At 41.2% G+C, this 16,240-nt stretch overlaps 1 protein-coding gene across 2 annotated transcripts in view; it reads right to left on the bottom strand.

Moving 5' to 3' along the window:
• Positions 1–16,240, bottom strand: part of trappc9 (trafficking protein particle complex subunit 9) — a 236,757-nt gene continuing 220,517 nt past the window's right edge. For both annotated transcript variants that reach the window (XM_085346339.1, XM_085346340.1), the window contains 2 exons: positions 2,154–2,377; positions 1–1,401 (listed from right to left, as the gene is read on the bottom strand). In XM_085346339.1, coding sequence (XP_085202465.1) covers positions 1,222–1,401; positions 2,154–2,377 — 404 coding nt within the window. In that variant the 3' untranslated portion in view covers positions 1–1,221. The remainder of the gene's footprint in view (positions 1,402–2,153; positions 2,378–16,240) is intronic.

Raw genomic sequence — 16,240 nt, 5'->3', positions numbered from 1 at the left:
AGACAAATGAAAACTTTAATGATGCCCAAATGAACAATAGCAGTCTTCTTTTAACATATATTTACAGCTATCATAAGTCACACACAACAGGCCTAATCTAAGAGACTCAAATCCATAATTCAGTGTACTGATACAGGCTGAGGTAAGTCCATACAGCAGTGGAAACAGTTTCAGTGTTCACTCTTGGCTAAACCCAGAATTTGGCACTGTAGTAATAACAACTAAAAAAGCACTAGCATCGTTTTGCACGTCCTTGTTGAGTCTTGCGCTACCTTTCTGTGGCTTATCCAGCAGGCTGCTTCTAACCAGCCAGTATATGAGGTGAGAAAATCAAAACCATTCTTAACTTAAACTTTTGTTCAAGGTCACCTTCTTCTCATATAGCAGCCATGTCTCCTGTGAATATGCTGAATGTGCAGGCCAGGAACAGCAGGCTTTGTGAGCAGACTGTGGTTGTGTGCAAGTAAATGGTGGATCTTGAAACCGCTGGCAATGCTCAGATATAAGTGTGCTCAGGTTTTCATATTATATTTTATCAGCCTTCTTTAATGCATCAGCCTTTGTTAAAACTGAGGCTGGTACAGAACAGGAAGTGTTGGTCCAAATATCCCCCAGTTGACCCCTATGGGCTAAAAAAGCAGGCTAACTTTGGTTCGCATGCACCCACTTAACAAACCAGCTTGATTTTTCAGACAATATGAAAACATGAGCACACTTATTCCCCCTTGACTTACAACTGACAACCAACCACACAGTATGTGTAACACAGAGCAATCCACAGTCTGACAAATCAGGGCTACACAAAATCAGATGCTGCTGCACAGCTAATAAGATGACTTCCTGTATCTGAGGCTAGCTAGCTTGCTTCCTCAGTGATCAACATTGTTAACATGTGTTGCTGCTGGTTAACAGTGTGAATTGCTGTGCTGTCTTAACCAGGAAACGAGCCGATTTACTTTGTCTCCCTGCTTTGATTGCACTAAATGGCTGCGCTCAGAAAGGATGGAGAATTTCATTTCACCTGACATTACCCCGCGCAAATTTGCAAATTGTGTGTTTTGTTTTTATTCACCCCAAGCACACAGGTTGTGTTAACTATACAAATGCAGAAACATTTACCAAAATGATATTCACATGTCAATTCATTATAATGCTACTGTATTTACATATAACAGCAACAAAACGCCCGATCTCTTGGTCAGGTCTATGACCTTGAAGTCCTCAGGCCCCGGCCTGTGGTGGAGTGTCGAGCGCTCTGATGTGGACGCTGGGCAGAGTGAACCAGGCCAAAGGAAGCTCTCGTCCAGCGCTGTCGTCCTGGAATTTGATACTAAGGTAGAAATCTCCGGTGTAAAGGAAAAGCAGGGCACCCTCACATACAGTACTTTCGTTGGGTTTAACCTGGTGACAGAAAAGAGACACAGCAGTAAGAACTGTTAGTGGTCACCTCGCTTTGATGATGAAGAGCAGACAAGTTCTCGTTCAGCTGAGAACGACTGCCAGAATTAAGCAGTTCTGCACATTCATGAAAGCGAAGAATTCAAGTATTCTTTCATGTGCTTTTAAAACTCTTTGTTCTGGCACAAGACGAATCCTGTTCAACAGCCTGCAGCTTGTTTAACATCAGAAATCAGAAGCGGTTATATACAAATACTGACTCTGAGGATCTCTTCAGAGCCAATAGAAATTTTTTACGATGAGAGTAAAAGGACCATGCCGTCTTTTGAGGCGTTAGGGTTGTTTTGCTAAGAAAAGTAGAACCTTTAGACTTTCCAGTGTGTTTTCCTCTGCGTCTACTTAGCCACTCAATTCTATTTAAAGTAACTGACAGTGACTTGTGCAATCGATCAACACAAAAGTCACGTCTGTCTCTGCCGTTCCCAGATGTGCAGCATATATGGAAAACTAAACTAAGAAGACTAAACTATGCCTCTTTCCAGAAATTATGAGCTTAAAAAATGCAATTACCTTAGTTAGGAATTACTGAGCCCATTACAATATCAGCTTAAACTCCTGTGATGTGACTGTGTTACAATTGAGTATATGTGACCTCTGCTGCAACGACCTATCACCATTAAGAATAGATTTGTATTTGCATATCTCAGGTCTTTGCTGGGAAACAACATGAATATAGAACTGTGGCTCTGACCGACCGTATCAATGTAGAAGGTGTTGGAGCCGATGAAGGTGACTCCGTCCTCCAGATCGTAGTTCTGGACTCCATTCTGATAGTCCTGATATGGCACCACGTTCAGAGCCAGGGGCCCCACTGAATTCTTGCTGCGATTGGTCAGTTTTACTTCCAGGCTCACAGCATCCCCCACTTTACAGTCGGCGATGACATCGCAGTCACACGGTTTCTTATTCACCAACACATCTTGAAACAAAACAGAACGAGGACGACAGAAAGGATCAGTATGGGCGGACACACACACACACACACACACACACACACACACACACACACACACACACACACACACACACACACACACACACACACACACACACACACACACACACACACACACACACTGTGACAACCGCAAAAGAAATAAATCCACACTGAGTGAGTTCAGTTCAATTCCTCTAAAGGTTGGCCACTGAGTCCTGATGTGTTCCCTATTTGGCTAAGGTGCAGGGGGAGACACAACGATTTGTTTTGAACAATGAGCTCAGTGAACTGAGCGCCTACACGCTCCGGGCAGGCTAAGAAGAAGATCGACTTCAAACGTGGGAGTTCAGGGGCTCCCGAAAAGATCACCTGAGTAATGACTCCTCTGAGAGTAACAGCAGTGCACGCACACACACACACGCACACGTGAAAACCACTTGTCATATACTTTCTAGTGTCACACCTGCGGCTGTGATAAACACTGAGTCAGAGCGGCTCAGTCTGTGTGACAGGCAGATGAAAGAGCTGAGCTCGCTGCCGCTGGTGCCCCGATCTGTTGTGTACAGTGGCAAGTGGGGAAGTATTAAGATAGGCAATCCAGCAGGAAGGCGGGGGAACGAGGACGGGTGTGGGCAGCTGAGGCTGTGCTGTCACAGCCAGTGAGAGAGAGCCCCAGGGAGGCTGGAGCTACAGGAGGGTGACATTGAGACTCACGTCTGTATTAAAGAACACACTTCACTCAAAACAGACTACCACCAGCACACACTGAGGGGCTATGAGAGCTTTTCTTCTCCTTCTTTTTATTATTTGTGTTCAGCGTCTGTCTAGACTTCATAGGATGCATATAGAGAAGTTTCTGGATCTAAAAAGTAAAGCTAACTTTAACTGGCTGAAGCTTGCATTTTTTCCGAGTGGCCAGCAGGGTGCAGCTCCTCTGGTAGCAACAAGAAGTCATTTTGTAGAAACAACATCGTCCTCCTCGGATCTATGACCTCAGTAGACGCTTCTCCCTCTCTGGTTTAGTTCCAGCCCTTGCTCATCATGTTTTGCTTCACCCGTCTTTGACATTTGGACTCAACATACAATGTGAAACTCTTGTTATTGAAAAAAAAATTGAAATTTTATAATTTTAAGTACAAAAATTTGGCAAAATAAAAAGAAAGAACGCTGTAAGTGGGCAAGATTGTCATATGTTGTAATGATTATACTGAAAAATGCTGCGCTACTCTGCTGATATTGGACCAGGATTGGAATAAACAATCCACATAACAGTGCAATATCCTGCAAAGAAAAGAATTTTTGTAGTTAAAATGCATATCAGGTTAAAATAAATTACATAATTCTTTGTTTTTGCATTAATAAAGGTCCCAATCAGCCCAAATAACCAAGAGAAATTAAAAATGCATGCCATGAAAGACTTTGGGTCTTAAGAGCTTAAAGTGGACGTCCAAGATCTCAATGCAATCAATTAAAAATCCCATTATGATTATATTATTATTATTTAACTTTAATATAGCCCTGAGAGTAAGGCTGGATTATGAAGATAATATCATCAACTGTCTTTGTTTATTTTTTGCAATATTGTAGATTTTCCAGTTCTTACTAAATTTAGCTCGAGGCTTCTTCCACACTTTTTGTACCTTTGTAGTCTAGAATAAAAAGAAGTTTGTTTTGTTTCGAGTACTTATTGTTTTTATTCACAGCAGCAGATATTTCTTTCTTTAGAAAAGAAAGTGTTGACTTCTTTAACAGCACAGTGATCCATTCCCGCTCTAAACCCGGATCATTTTGTGGCCGCTCAAGCAACTGAGCTCGAACTGCAATGTGTTCTGCGTGCATTTAACCCCCACTACATGCACTGTCCCACCAATATTAATTTGATAGCTATGTGCATGTATAAATAATGCATTTCCCGGTAGTCAAACTACTTTGCCTTTTCCAGTACACGAACTCACTTAGCAGAAACTGCAGCTCTGTGATCCGCTCATTGTCTCTATACAGGCCTCTTCCTGCAAATACTTATTACATTGTGTCAAAACTAAGTAGGTTTAGCCATGTGGACGTGCACATGATCAAGTTTTCCTACAATGTACAGCAGAGATCTACTTGACTTGCTTGCTGTTATTCAAACACTGTAATCACCTCACGCTGTTGTGAAGAGCATTTGGAAAATTACGGACTTTTGCTCTTACTGGAAGACCTCTGGTGATGTGCGTGCACATACCCATCCATAAACACACGCACAAAACATAACTCTTTCATAGCCAGAAGCGCTCAGCCTATAGTGACACCTTTGCAAGTAGTTATATTTAGTTTGTTCAAAGTCTTGTTGCTAGGAGATGTGCAAATTATAGGTAGCCTACATTGACTCTAAAACTGGAAACAAATTCTTTCACATTAAAAGCGAACAAAAGAGGATGGTTAGTCTGTAATGAGCTGATGAACTCCCACACACGCGCAGCTCTGTCACACACACACCCACAGCCTGAACACTTGCTGCAGTTTCTCTACTCTGCCATCCTCGATTGCATATCAGCACAGAGGCAATCTTCTGACTTAGATAACCAACGCAGAAAAACAACAAGTGGGAAGAAAAAGAGGGCCACTGCTAAGAGGAAAATTCCACAAGAGTTAGAAATAGATGCAATTACCTATGATTATATAAAAAGGATTTCATCAAATTGGTAAATTAGCACATACAAGCAAAGTAAAAGCCAGCCAAGACGGGAGAGATCAAGGTCTCTGACTGGCTATGGCTCACTAGGCGCATCTGTAAACGTCTACGAGTCCCTCCAGCTTTTGAAAAGCATCTGCCGTGTTCTTCTTGTTGTTGTGCAGAACTGAGAGAACCACGGTGCGCAGTTTATCTCCAAAGCCTTCTGTTAAGTTCTGCATCGAGGTTTTATGAAGGCTGAATAAGCATGAGTTTCATCTCACAGGCTTTAAATGGGAAAAAAATAATCCAGAACAAGTTAAGGAGAACACGTTTGTAATGAAAATCTGATTAAAGTTGAGTTTTTTTGTGTATCTACTAGAGATGGACCGATCCGATACTGACCTAAATTACTGGATCGGATATCGGAGAAAAATAAAAAATGTAATCCGATCCATTAAATATCACGAAAGCACCTCACAAAACTTGCAACACGCTGTAACTCACCTCAGAACGTTAGCACGTCGGAGCAGTATGCATCACGTGATAGAGCGGCTGTGGCATGCGGGACCTGTCGGTGGTCTGGATTAGTGATGTGCGATACCACTGATTTCCTTTCCGATTCGATACCAAGTACTTTTCAGGGTGGTATCGACGATACTGATCCGATACCGATACTTTATACAAAAAAAACGTATTTTATTTATTGTATCTCAAATTATAGCGTCATAATGATTACAGGACATCAGATTACTTGTTCTTATCACTTAATAACGCAGAGTTCATCATATAGAAATAAAAAAAAACTGAAGTTGTGCGCTATTTGAACACGTTGCCTGCCTGCAGCATTAAAGGACTCTGTGAGAGACGTGTGTCTTGCCCTAGCAGCACCTGTCCCTCTCCTCTTCTTCAGTTCGTCTCAACATACACACCTCATATTCTGTGATATGATTTACTCTGAGGTGTTTGACAAGGTTAGTGATGTTGCCACAACCAAACATGCCAACCCTCCCGATTTTTCCGGGAGAATCCCGGAGCCACCATTCTCCCGAATTTCCACCTGGACAACAAAATTGAAAAACCATATTGCAGAATTCATAGCGCGGCCGAGCCAATTCCAGTTTCCAACAATGGCGGCAGCTACTTAGTTTTAATATCACTCTTATTTCTCTTTCTGGGTCGCAAAAAACAACAACTTTTAACATGTTTTCAGGTGAGAATGTAGCTGTGTAAACTTCAAATATCTGAGCCGATCAACACATCGTCTTCAAACCCCCGCAGGCTTTCACAACTCGGGTTAAACATGATATATAAGTCACTTTGATAACTTAAAAATGTTATTGTTTGGCTTTTTCAGTGTTTTGTTTGTTCGGGAGTAAATCGGTTTGGCTCAGATTAAAGTTATTAGATTAGATTAAATTAAATTTAACTTTATTAATCCCTCGGGTGGGTTCCTCCGGGGTTTTCACACAGCTGAATAAACATCAAACAGAAAACTAATTAAAGAAAGTGTGAGACTGTCGAGAGTTTACGCCAGCGCCCGGTTATATTTTAGAGAGCAAGGAGCAGACGACTGAGTTTCACTCCACCGAGGGAACTCATGACGTACTACCCGGCTTTCTTTAGACCGCGAAGGGCGGGTCCTCAGGTGGAAGCAGCCTCTAAATTTGGACGCCCCCGCTGTTTCGGTGACATTTAATGTATTTTATCCGATAAATAAACCCTGTAAAATGTGCCCTTTTGAATGTCTCCCTAATTCCGAGGTCTCAAGGTTGGGAAAGTATGGCCACAACACCTCACTCTTGGAGCACTTTTTTGCCACATGTATCGCAAACCATGTCTCAGCTGTTTGTGGAGGTAAAATATGTCCGCACAATTACGCTCAGCCATTGTTGTGAGTGCGCACGCCAAGGGTATTTCGCACATGACTATGAAAGGCGGAAGAGGAAGTAGTTCCTTTGAATGTAGACAATCCGAATGTTATAGTTTCTTTCCACTGTGTTGCTGTTAATGATAAACTACAAATTTACTCTAAATTACTAAAAATATCGATATTTTAATGTGAGAATCGATTCTAGAACATAAATGACTGGTATCGGAGGAATCGATATTTCAGGATCGATCCGCACATCACTAGTCTGGATAGCATTTGGAGCTTCGCTAGCAACCCGGCATTTCATCTCCGACAAAGTTATCCCCGAGAGAAGTAAAGCAAGTGTGTAAGTCCATCTCTGAATGTTTGTAAAGCATTCCTGCGTTAAGCTTAACAAGCGACTGCCTCTCCTGCTGCTACTTCAATCATGAAACTGCTTAACGATCAGCTGATCGGCTTTTCTGTCGCGAGTCTGTCTCTCTTCTTTGTTTTTGGCCCACTTTGCACCAGAAAGAGGAAACCAGCGGCTGAACAACAGCAGCACGTTTAAGCTTGATCAGCTGTTGTTAGAATTTATTTAATATTACTTTCTACTCGAGGATCTTTTTCTACGTAGCTGACGGCTGGTAACTGTGCAGGGGCGGATCTAGCAAAGTTTAGCCAGGGGGGCCGATAGGGCATCAACAGGGAAAAGGGGGCACAAAGACATACTTTTCTTTCTTATTCTCATTTAAAATGTCTAGCTTTTAATAAATAATTATCTGACACCCAAAGTTTTAATTTGATGTAAAATGAATAGAAGTCCATTATTGTATATAGTAACTATTAAGTCTAATATATATACCCTAGTAAGCTATAGTACTTTTTCCTTTGGGAAGGTACCATCTGTGCAGTCTGCAATTCTGTTGAAGAAAGATGTTGAATCTATTTAATATTTCTTGAAAAATAATTGATTTCTGTGCATTTTTTTTCACACTGCATCAAATTAAGGTTGATTACGGCGATTAAGCATCATGAGGTGGAGCGTGAGGGGTGGTTCCCTATTTTTTATTTATTTATTTTTGTTGTTGCTGGGAGTTGGAACCCTATTAGTTAGGTTGCTTAATATTTATGCTAAGTACTCTTTAAAATACCAGAATAGGGAGGATGGTGTAGGTTTAAGTTTATTAGATTGATCAGTATTGCTGAACTATGAAATATTTTTTTTTGCATACAGGTATAACAGAATAGCTTTAGTGTAGTTGTTGTTTTAAACTTGAGTATGAACTTATACAAAATGCAGCAAGATATTTAAAAAACAGTTTTGTTGATTAAAAAACACTATATCGGATTCATATCGGTATTGGCAGATATCCAAATTTATGATATCGGTATCGGTATCGGACATAAAAAAGTGGTATCGTGCCATCTCTAGTATCTACACAGTCATTCAATCAAATCTATATGCACAGCTTCAAATTTTCCAGGCAAAGTCTACGCCAAGTACACTTTAAATGATACCTTTTGTTATCAGTAAGATTTATGATTGTGTCTGAAATTATTTACCAAAGCTTAAGAGGAGATGTGATTTGTTAATGCGTATAGTCTTAGCTCTACACTGCAGCTTCTTCAGCTAATGTTAGCTTAAGGTCTCATCTCTGATATTTCAAAGTGAGAAACTTAAAACGCTGATTTAATATGAAACCCAAAGTTTACAAGTTTCGGACAACTTTCAGTAACTGTTATTTTTAACCCTTTAAAAAACTGCCTGTTCCCTGTTAAGCAGAAAAATGTTCATTATCGTCTCTTTAAATAGTAAGGTCGTGCTTGTGCTTCCACAAATCCTGTTTTTGTTTCTAATAAAACTTCAATTACAATGATCTGTGGCTGGAAAGCGATAAACCAAACTATTGCTTAGCTCTCAGATCCTAGAAAAAATGTGAAATAAATATCCTCATCTGAACTTCACGTCAGACCAGGCAGGAGGACGAGGGTTGGGTAGCAGCAAAGAAAATGAGGTGGTAAATGAGCCATAGAGCAGTTTGGCCAGCTGAGGGAATTACGCAAGCGAAAGACGCCACAAAACACAGATTAGGTAAAAGTCAGCATGAAGGAGGATTAAATATCCAAATGCTGCTCCAACAAGTGCTGCAGGAGCAACAGGTGCATCACAGGGGATGTGTGTGTTTTCTAAGAACTGACTTGGGAGAGAACTCAGCTCATTTTTAATGTATTGATTTGTTGGGTTGTGACGGGTTCATTAATAAACTCCAAGGAACGAGAGAAATTGATCTGTTTATTAATTTGGTGCCTGTGCTAACTTGTTACATAATATGTGTAACGCACTCACACACACTTCTGCCCAGATGCTGCTGGAGTTGGCAGAAGTGAAGCGCTGCAGCAGGCGTCGCCACAGCAACCAGGAAGGAAACAGAGAGAGAGAGACGACACTTTCTCCTGCGAGTATGAAAGCCACCGATCAAAACACAACTCGGATTAAACAAGCCTCTCCGCCCCTCGCAGTGTCTCTGTCACCCTTGAAGTAGGAGCGCAGGTGAAGATAAGGATGACGACCGACACCGGGTGATTTGCCAGTGTTTACTAGACTATAACGTGCGTCACCGCGGGTGTCAATACAGCTCATTAAGATTCACTCTCAAATACTGTGCAGCAACAGCGAGAAGAGGATGAGTTAGAGCCAAACAAATACAGATGTCACGTTCATCACACTGCGTGTAGGAAATGCTCGTTAAACACGGAGCGTTAACGCCGCAGAAAACTGATTACATCAGCGATATGTCGACAATGAGCGTGCATGCCTTTGTGGTGCAAGAAAAGCAATGGCGTCAAGAGAAGAGGCTTACAGTAATGCTAGTAATTATTAAAGCTAACTCCATATCTGAATAATAAATAGTACACTACAAATCGCTAAAATACCTCGCGTAAAGTAAAACCAGGCTTACTGGTGAGGCTTACTACACCGACAGTGATTTATCCAGCAGGATTAACATTAACAAAGAGTTGTGCTCTGGCCCAGATGACCAGGTCAGCAGAGTTTAACAGCTCATCCCGGCCAGCGGCCGCTAGCAAGGCAGGGTCATTTGATGAATGCTCCAACGGAGGCGGAGGATGTGCTTTGAAAGGTTGAGGTGTGCTGCAGTAAGTCTAAAAATAACCCACCAGCCTGTGATATTCCCCAAAGCCATCTGCCCCTTTTAGAATTATCCCCATAACAACGGCTCATTTGATATCTCTCGTCTTTCCATCAAATATTCCATCTGCTACAACGAAAAGATGATAGGAGCCCGCTTACTTCAGGTGACATAAAACACTTCCACGTTAATCATGTTGGAGCAGGAGGCCAGTACATCTACAAGTCTGCTGATTTCGGGCCGTCCTGTGGCAACATATGCAATCTAATAAGTTTGCGAAGGCAAATTTACTCGGCTATAAATTTGCTCTCATTGCAACATGTTTCTAAAAGGTCTGAGTAATCGCTGTCCATCTGTCCCCTCTCCTCAAAACCCAACACTGTATGTAATTATTAACAGTTAACAGAAGCAGATTTAAGAAGCTTCACCCTAAACAAGCAGACTTGCTCAACTCCGCAGCAGCAGCCTGTAGCAGAAAGATTGGGGGTTATGTTGCAGTTTATGAGCTTGGTAGAAAAATATTGGCTCGTCTCCACTCGGGACACCTTACCGAGGGCTGCTTCCAGCCTGTACGCACTCATCGCTGAGCACCACGACCACAGCAGCAGCAGCATTACTCATCCAAAGCGTTCGCTTTAATTCCCGACTGGTGGCTACGTGACTTATGTTTACCAAAATAATACTTCTCTCCCTTTTCGCCCTTGATTCAATCTCTGTGTTTTCCTCTTCTTGCTGTACTCTGCTGGCTCACTGTGTGCAGAGCAGCACCCAAGGTTGCCATTGTTTTGCATCCTTATTCTTCACTTTCAGCTGCACTCAAAAGGGGGATGCACAGGTTAAGATGATCATTCAAACCTTTTGAGACATTTAACAATTCCACCTATTGCTACACGTCAGAATACGAGTGGAAATAAGAGCGTGCTCTTTAGCGCTTCATATAAGTATCACATTAGATGTGAGAGGCTCTCTTGTATAAGAGAGAATACAGAAATGCCATGAATGAATATAAAAACAAAACTAGGCCAACAATGTAACTAGACTGGCTCATGGCTCTTCAAATGTTGTTTCATTTCAGCTAAAATCTGGTTTTAAGGTGCCAAGGCCTGCAGTGTCAACACAAGGCAGATGTCACCCAAAGTCCTCACAATGTAAAGACCCCATCCAAACAGCACCATCGACTAACATGCTCCCACCAGTGATCCTAACATGTAAAAAATATATAAATAAAGTGGTAACCTTCAATATTTTCATTCTGTTTGTTTTCCATTGCTTTCTAATTTCATTTGCCTTCCTGCCTGTATTGAAACAACCGAGGCATGATATAACGCAGCCCGCCTTAAGCACATGGTTCACACTTTACCAAATACTTGGATTTTTTCCTCAACAATTTTGTTTCCACTAAACTGTGAGTGTGATAAGAGAAAATAACGCTTTAGCTCTAGTATCTTTGCTATACAGCAGCATCTCGAAATAAAACAGATCAATAGTGTGGGAGAGCAATAGTGAGATGGCTGTGTGCCATTACACTTTAGTGGCCCCATACTGGGATGACCTGCAAAAAAAGTCTTGACTTCCTGCCAGACCTAACTGTGGATAAAGCAGAATGATGAAACAACCCACAGCCCCCTTTTATGACCTCCACAGCACATCCAGACACTGAGGAAAAACTGAAATTAGAACTGGACAGCTGTGGGATTCCTCAGAGGATTCTCTAGCAGTTTATAGAGAGAGTTAATAAACTGTAACAAGAGTGTGTGGGTATAAGTTTAGCTAACACTATTCTGAACAAGTGCACAGTGTACATATACCACCAACAGGTGAAGTAAATAACACTGTTTATTTCTTCACCGTGGCACCTGTATGAATTAGGGAGGAAGTGAAAGTTGACGTGTTATAAGCTGGAAAAATGGGCCAAGTTTAGGGATTTGAGTGAGTTTGACAAAGGACAGACTGTCCCTGCAGTGGTCAGTATCTATCAAAGGAGTCCAAGAAACGTCCAAGTGATAGAAATGTGGCAGAACACACAGAGCATCAGAGTTTGTTGTGCATGGCTGCACAGACACACACAGTCAGTGTGTCCACTGCTGAAAGCACCAACAATGGGTACGTGAACATCAGAACTGGCCCACAGAGCAATGGAAGAAAGAAAGGCGGTGGCAGTGTGATGCTTTGGGCAATGTTCTGCTGGGAAACCTCTGGTCCTGCCATCCATGTGGATGTTACTTTGACACGTACCATCTACCTAAGCATTATGTCACACCATGCACAGCCTTTCATTGAAACAGTGTTCCCTGATGGATGCGGCCTATTCAGCAGACCTAATGCTACAAAGCAACAACGGTTCAGAAATGGTTTGAGGAGCTAAACAATGACTTTGCATTGATTTGACCTCCAAATTCCCCAGAACTCAATCCAATCGAGCAGCTGTGGGATGTGCTGGTCAAATAAGGCCGATTCACGGAGACCCCACCGCATGACTTACAGGACTTAAAGGATCTGTTGCCTAACATCTTTGTGTTTGTGTGTTCAAAACAGATCACTGTCACTGTTAATAGGCTGATTGACAAGCATCCACTAAAGTATAGAAACAATATCTATTTTTCCCCAAAAAATGTAACTGTAAAATGGAAATATACACTATATTATCATTGATCCTTTACACTTGACCTTTAATAATATTCTCAGACCCACGATGGATGTTTAGAAAACTTGGTATAATTTGCTCAACATACAGAATCGGGTGTTATGCAAATACTTTAATGTAGGCGACAGCTCTGAGGCTCAGATCACAATCAGCTACAGAGATTTGAGTAAGCTCACATTGTTCTCACTGCACACGAACTGACTTCAGTTCCAGCTGATCATACACACTTCATGCAGTTTCCTCTGGAGCCACAAATGTCTTTATATGAATTCCATACATACTATAATACTCTGGAAGGCCTCAAACAGCATTTGTAATTTTGAGGGGGAAAATAAAATAAAAGTCCACAATTGGTTTGAGAGAAATTCAGCTTTCTCATGTTGATGCCAGCCCCTTGATAGACTGTGGAAAATATTTTTAAATGTGTAGGTTTTTATGTCAATTTATGTACCCATGTAGCAGCATTTAGATGGGATCCAAACAACTTATAATTCTCTTAAATGCCTGGTTGAAATGATGCAGCCCATTAAGCTCTGCAGGGGTGGACTCTTTTTTTAACTGCTGGTTTTTCCCAGTGCAGATGCTTGTATATAATTTTTCCAGTTGTGGTTTTATCATATGCTGAGAATTGGTTATGAAAATGCTTGTGTAGTCTGGAGCTTTAAGAGATAAACGCACTCTGTCCAAATCCCAATACAGCCTATAAGTTGAGGATAAAGTAAACTGCTTATTTGTACATTTTTTGTCAACTACCCATTCAGCAACCTCATTGTCAAAGACTCCGAATCACATCATCTTTCATATTTATAGTAGACATACCAGGCTGGGGGCAATTATTAGCTACCCCAACAGCAATACTGGTCTAACGTGTGTAGAAAGGAAGCAGCACTCCTACTACAACGTCATCTTTTCAGCACCTAAGAGAGAAGATCTTGGCAAAAAAATAACTTTGTTTACACTATGAAGAATTATTAGTCAAATACATATGTTACCATTTTTTTTCCACAGGAAATTAAGGTTCAACTTTATGATAAATGATTTTTCCTGCTCTGAGTTATATAGAAATAAACCACGCCTGTGCTTCTGGAGTAATTAAAACATGCAGTGTGCTAAAGAGAACACTATCATGAATGATAGTTTATTCTTAAACTGAGGAAAAACTGTGACTGATATGTATCCATCCATCTTTGTCTGTGTATCCAATTCAGGGTCATGGAGCTGCTAGAGCCTATTCCAGCAGCCATAGGACGAGAGGCAGGTACACCCTGGGCAGAATCACCACTTTAAAACCACCCAACCCCACTCACATCTCAGGACTGTGAGGGAAGCCAGAAAACCCAGAGACAACCTACACAGACATTGGAAGAATATGCAATCTCCCCACAGATTCAAAACAAGGACCAACTGAGAGAGACAATATGGAGAAAACCTAAATCCACAAAAGTTTTCCAAGAAGCCTGGAACAACCCTATATGCCAGGTACACTGAAAAAACCCCAACTCAACATCACTGTGACACTAGAACAAGTGTCAGAAAGCACTGGAGTCATTAAAAGTCATCCCCAAAGGACTATGATTGCTAAAGTTAGCAGTAACCTATTAAATAGTTGTAACAACATTTTTAGTATGAACCACAGCCACTGCACCTGAGCAACAAAGGAGAACACCCTGTAGGCCTACACTGAAACTATCTGGCTGTACACATTTTTATCTAGCCTTCTGCAGCTTTAACTTTGAGGACTTATTGTGCTACAGCGTGATATTACTTTTTGAACTCTTATTCCTCCCCTCTGAATATCTTCCCAGGAAGCATCAGTACACACTAGCAGGATATGAGCTTTGGGCTTTGGCTTTCTTTCCTGTCTTCTTCCCCTCTCACATATCCACCTGTAACCAAACAGCAATAAAACTGCCATGATCCAATTTTTCAATTTTCCATAAAATAATTTAGTGTGGCACTTGGCTTCAATTAGGCAAAAAAAAACACTTGATTGCAGACTACATTTGGGACTGATATCAGAAAACTCTGAATTAATTAAGGCCAATCATGTTAACAGCTCAGAGATGCACTCGCCTGATTGAGACAACACTTATGTGACTGCAATACATGCAAAACGACACCGGTCATGATATATTATCTCGAGGCGTCTTCGACTATTCTGCGTTACTCAAACTATTAGAAATGTAAATGTAAATTCATATTCCATGTGTCCAATGTGGTTTGGAGCACAATCAGGAGCACGCCTGAAGCTACTGGTCCATGTCTGAGGTGAGCTGGACAGAAGATAAGTGTTGAACAGATCCTTGCACTTAGAGTTTAAAGGCAAATCTCTGTTAATCACATATAGACAAGAAGTAATTGGGGCCATCTTCCCCCAGCAGACATCGATAGCTTGAGTGTGAAACAGGAAAAAGCAGCTGCTGCAATAAATCTGAAAATCCAAAACACTGATTTTAACACAACCAGAACGGCTTTTCTCTCTATCAGTGACCATACAGCACGACGGATTATACACTTACCAGATGACTTTCAATCATCAACTATTATTCATAAAAAAAAGTCTTAATGTTTCCTGTTCTCAAGCGATTTCCAAAAACAAGAAAATTCTCATTATCTGCTTTAAAACAAATTACTCTGACATCTATAAGATCCAACAGCTTAGATGCAGAGAAACAAACAAAAAATTCAAATTACAAAGTCCTGCTCTTATTCATTCTGCCCACTGTCACAATCCATAAAGTGACTCATCTGTGTACTGTCAATAATGAGACCATGGAGACTGGTTGCCGATTTGCTGACTTAGATGACCGATTTGTTGTTTTGGGGGTTGGGTAGATAGCTAACCCTGTGGATTATAAACAAAACATCCGCATTCTGTTCATCCACAGGGTAGTTTTACAAGTGTTAAATCAGAGGCTACAGTCAGCAGCTGCTTAGCTTTGCATAAACACACGTAATAGTAGGAAACAACCAGGCCTTCTTCCCCAACATCAGTGTCAGACCTCACAAATGTGTCTGTGGTTAAAACCTCACATAAACACACTCCTGAAGCTTATAGAAAGCTTTTCCAGGAGAGGTGAAGCTGCTATAGCTGCAAAGAGTCGGCTTTGGAAGGATTAAGAATAGGATGCCACTCAAATTCATATGCGTGTGAAGGCAGAGGAGCGAATACTTTTGGCAATATATTGCAGCTTTTAGCTTTTGTCAACTCTGGTTTCTTGCTTCTTCTTGACTGTATTATTGTAACTGGATGTCATCTTGCTCACTGTTGTAAGAACAGATATCCCTGGGATGTGTGGAGGCTCATTTGGGTTAATAAATATCACAACTGGCCTGACAAGCACTCTTCAGGGAGTGCTATAACACATTATGATGATATAGTGATAGAATATTTAACTAACCTAAAAAAAGTGTATGATAATTTGATAACTGCAACCAATGCAAGCATAGTAGCATCACAGATTTGGGGAAAAAAAGAAAAAAAGGTACACTGGGTGCTTTGGCCATGAATTAACAATTCAGCGATGTCTGCAAACACAGACGA

The sequence above is a fragment of the Diplotaxodon limnothrissa genome, linkage group LG22, assembly GCF_057381915.1.
Source record: "Diplotaxodon limnothrissa isolate DT_005_m linkage group LG22, D_limnothrissa_male_GT1.1, whole genome shotgun sequence".
Lineage (NCBI taxonomy): Eukaryota > Metazoa > Chordata > Actinopteri > Cichliformes > Cichlidae > Diplotaxodon > Diplotaxodon limnothrissa.
Note: the sequence above shows the minus strand (reverse complement) of the source record. Positions and strands in the feature narration are given on the sequence as shown.